Source organism: Salvia hispanica, chromosome 3, assembly GCF_023119035.1.
Source record: "Salvia hispanica cultivar TCC Black 2014 chromosome 3, UniMelb_Shisp_WGS_1.0, whole genome shotgun sequence".
Lineage (NCBI taxonomy): Eukaryota > Viridiplantae > Streptophyta > Magnoliopsida > Lamiales > Lamiaceae > Salvia > Salvia hispanica.
Genome location: NC_062967.1, coordinates 19,819,077 through 19,823,176, shown reverse-complemented (window position 1 = coordinate 19,823,176; position 4,100 = coordinate 19,819,077). Strand labels below are relative to the sequence as shown.

General features: G+C 36.9%; 1 protein-coding gene across 5 annotated transcripts; it reads left to right on the top strand.

The window, feature by feature from the left end:
- Positions 1-266: 266 nt before the first annotated feature.
- Positions 267-3,068, top strand: LOC125208953 (protein FLX-like 1). Of its 5 annotated transcripts, none has more exons than XM_048108498.1 (6): positions 267-409; positions 929-1,564; positions 1,657-1,820; positions 2,102-2,202; positions 2,354-2,463; positions 2,684-3,068. In XM_048108498.1, exons 2-5 carry the CDS (start codon positions 954-956, stop codon positions 2,444-2,446), a joined length of 969 nt encoding a protein of 322 aa, XP_047964455.1. In that variant the 5' UTR covers positions 267-409; positions 929-953; the 3' UTR covers positions 2,447-2,463; positions 2,684-3,068. The 5 variants fall into 5 exon arrangements, with proteins under 5 accessions (XP_047964455.1, XP_047964451.1, XP_047964452.1 ...); XM_048108494.1 differs by having other exon boundaries at positions 2,677-3,068; XM_048108495.1 differs by having other exon boundaries at positions 879-1,564; positions 2,677-3,068.
- The last annotated feature ends 1,032 nt before the right edge of the window (positions 3,069-4,100 follow it).

Here is a 4,100-nt window from a genome sequence, read left to right as displayed (position 1 = left end):
TTAGTTTATCTCATTAAAAATATCATATTCTCATTTTTAGTAAAAATTTTCTTATATTAATATAAAAATTATATTTTTTCTTTTTATTGAAGATATAAAACAAAACCTTCTAACATACAATTTTACGAGTGTGACATATTTTATCGAAGGTAATTACAAATTTGGATATTGGGCTTATTTTCAAAAAATATTGTTAATCTCTAGCCCAATTTATGATGAAGGAAAAAACGGGAATAGATATGATAAAAAAAATGTGCGATCTTATTTTCTCCTCTTCATCTTGTCGACTGAAACACACGTATATTATATTGCATCATCCAACTCTCTCTCTCTCTGTTGTGCTGGAAAAATTGGTGTTCAGCTCTCCGACTCCCACATCTCCTACCCAACTCAATCTCTTGAATTTTAGGTATGAATGGATTCCGATTCCAATTCCAATTCCAATTCCAGTTCATATGTTAAAGCTCTTCTCTCGATTTATTATTGGATACTTGGTGAAATTATGTCGGGGGAAAAATCAACCCCTTTGGTTCATGGCTAAATGTTGAGGGGTTTCTTGATTTCAGTTTTGAGGCTTGTTCAATATCTGTATTTTTTATTTTCTTATGCTTTAGTTTTGACACTTAAGATTAAAGACATCTCAAAATCGATACCTTTCATACTCAAAATCGAAACAATGGCAATATGGTATTTATAGTGATTCAAAACTTCTATTGGAATTCAATTTTTCTGCATTCTATGGGACAATTTTATTGCCCAACAATTTTTGCCCTCTAATTGACCTCTGAGCATGTTTCCCATTTTTGTAATTTTTTACTATAATGATAGATGATAAATTACTGGCATTTCAATAAATTTCAATCCTTCATGTTCTGCAGCCTGCATTATCATTTATTCGTTAGCTCCAGCCATTGCTCTGTTTTTGTAGAAGTTAGTAAGCCAAGCATCAAAAAATGTCGGCTAGAAATCGAGGGCCTCCAATTCCTTCTAAAGGGGTTCCACACGGCGGGCTGCCCCATCATGCCCCAATCCTTGAACCACATTTTCCCAGAGGCATTCGGGGGCCTCCGCATCCTGCATTACACGAAGAAGTCAGAGAAGCCCATTATAGCTTGTCCGGACCTCGACAGCTCCCTCCTCACCCCGCGATCATAGAGGATCGGTTGGCGGTTCAACATGACGACATCCAGGTGCTGCTAATTGATAACCAGAGATTGGCTGCAACGCATGTGGCGCTTAAGCAGGAGTTAGAGGTCACACAATATGAACTTCAGCGGGCGGACAAGTATGCACAAACGCTGCACGCTGAGAAGGACTTGCAAATGAGGGAGCTGTATGAGAAGTCGGCTAAACTGGAGAATGACCTTAATGCTGTTAATGCGATGAGGTCTGAGCTTGTACAGGTGCACATGGATGTTAAGGAGTTAACCGTTGGTAGGCAAGAACTTGCTGCGCAGGTGCAGGTTATGACCCAAGATTTAGGTAGAGTTACCTCGGATTTGCATCAGGTTCCGGCAGTTAAGGCGGAAATCGAAGGTCTAAGACATGAGATGGAGAGAGTGAGGTGCGGGGTGTGAATTGTAATGTTGTGATTGTATTTGCTTTATTTATATCCTGTGCATGTGCGTGATAGAGACATTGTTGTTTTTTCCACAGGTCTGCTATTGAGCATGAGAAGAAGAGCTTTGCTGAAAGCTTTGAACATGGGAAGGTGATGGAGAGTAAATTAGTCACTATGGCCCGTGAGTTGGAAAAACTTCGAGCTGAATTGGCTAATGCAGAAAAAAGAGCTCCTGTTGCAGCACCAGTTGGAATTTCAGGTATTGTATGTTCGGTCCCGTTAATTATCTTGTCCTGCAAATGATTTGAGGAAGAGTTCTGTTAGAAGATAAAAACTCTTGTCGAAGAAAGTTTTAATGGAAAAGAGTGTGTACCTTCTGATGTTTGGCATATGAACATGGGCCTGAAGCTGCTGTGACAATGGATACGAATCTAGTCATTTGCCGCAGCTTCAACCCCATCATATGATTATCTGCATATCTCCATCCAGTTCATATAATGATTATGCAGTGTAAGCCTTATTCTTGGAGTCTCTATGCAGGTGTTGGTTATAATGCAAATTATGTGAATCCTGAATCCGGGTATCCTGGAAATCCATATCCTGCTGGATATGGCATGATGCCTGCAAACTCAATGCACCCAGTAAGTCATAAATCCTTGCATTTTGGCAAATTTTCTCCATAAAAAAGAGACCTTCACGAAAAAAAAAACTTTAGAGCTGTTAGCTTTGTATCATCAATTTATCATGCATGTTCGATCTGAATCTAGCAATACATCCCCGATCCTGTTTCAGGCACCTGCTGGTGGAGAAGGCTATCCTCCTTATGGCCCTGGAGCTGGTGCTTGGGGGCCTTACGATACACAGCGAGCTCAAGGATCCAAATAAACTGGTTCATCCCCATGGTACATGTTTTTTTTCGTATCACTTGGGTACTGCATTATGCTTTCAGTTTGATCATAAAGTTTATAAGATAAAAAGTTCAAATAAATAGAGTATCTTCTAAATGCACTATGCAAGATGTATTAAGAAATCGTTATGCCAATCCATGCATATATTTACCTGATAAATGATTTTCTAGTACTTGGCATGAAAATGATATTGATTTATGCTATCAGGATTCAGGACATGGCATGAGAACTTTGCTAGTAACGAGTCTGATATGCTGCATCGATGGAAATTTTGTGTGATGAAAGCAATGGAATTAAGATACCATTGGCAAATGCGATTTCTTAGAGGCACTCATCTACCTTAGCCATTGGCATGTTGCCCATTAGAAAGATTGAGAAAACGAGTAGCTATCACCATTGTTTTGCATCATTCTGGGAGGAACTGATGTGTGGCTGATTAGTTCCATGCATTTTTGCATCATTTTGTTTTCACGAAATTTCTGGTAGATGATACAAATATAATATGAGTCTTGCATCAAGCTATAAAAGGAAACCGGAAACTTAGTGATTTAATGTATCTATGGGGGCAATTAACTTAATGAGATGGGGATTTTTTTGTATATTTATTGTTGCGTGCTATTAGAGTTCTGACAGATAATATGCGAGAAAGTTTGTGAAGTTTTTATTGACTGCCTTAATAGTATTATGTGACTAATAAAGCAATTTGAATTCCGTTTCTTTCTTTTCATGATAGTCAAAATTAGGTTTGAAGAATACTTCGCTACGTTGATAAACCCTTCGTCCCAAGAAAGATGACTCCTTTCTGGGATGACATGAGATTTTATGCAATTTTATTTTATGTGTAAGTGGAGAGAGTAAAAAGTAAGAGAAAAATTAAAATATGGATAAAGGTGTTTCCATTTAAAGCCATGAATTATCTTAGTTGGAACAAATAAAAAATGAAAGAAAAATTAAAATATGGATAAAGGTGTTTCCATTTAAAGCCATGAATGGACGTAGTTGGTTTCGATGGGATGCTAACTCCAGGACGTCCAAATATCGGTGATTCAGAGGGGTTGAATCTAATTTGAGCTAGAATGTTAATGCTTATATCTACTGAGGCATGCAAAGCAGAGTGCACGAATTGCCTGTCTCAACAGGATGTGCACACCTGGCCTCTGTGAAGATGCGTGCAAAAATACGTAGATGGATGAGCCAATTTTCAAATATTTTATTTACGTATTTATTACTCCCTCTTCCGTCATCCAAATTTTATCACAGTTTGATCGGACACGGGATTTTAGAAATGTAATGGTAAGTGAGTTGAAAAAGTTGGTTAGATGTGGTTCCTATTTTTAAAGTATTAGTTTTATTTTATAATAAAATGTGAGTGAGAATAAATTAATGGAATAAGGGGTCCATTACCAAAAATGATAAAAGATGAAATGTGATAAATTTTATAGGACGGATAGAAATAGAAAAATATGACAAAATTTCAGGGACGAGGGGAGTAATTTAAAAAAATTAAACTTAAAATTTCTTATGTAAATAAACGTTTAGTTAGGATATTTTTATATTTTTTGAATCATTTTAAATCTTTAAACATACTTTCTCATTTTCTTCTTCGTAGTCGTACATATTCATCTTTCTTT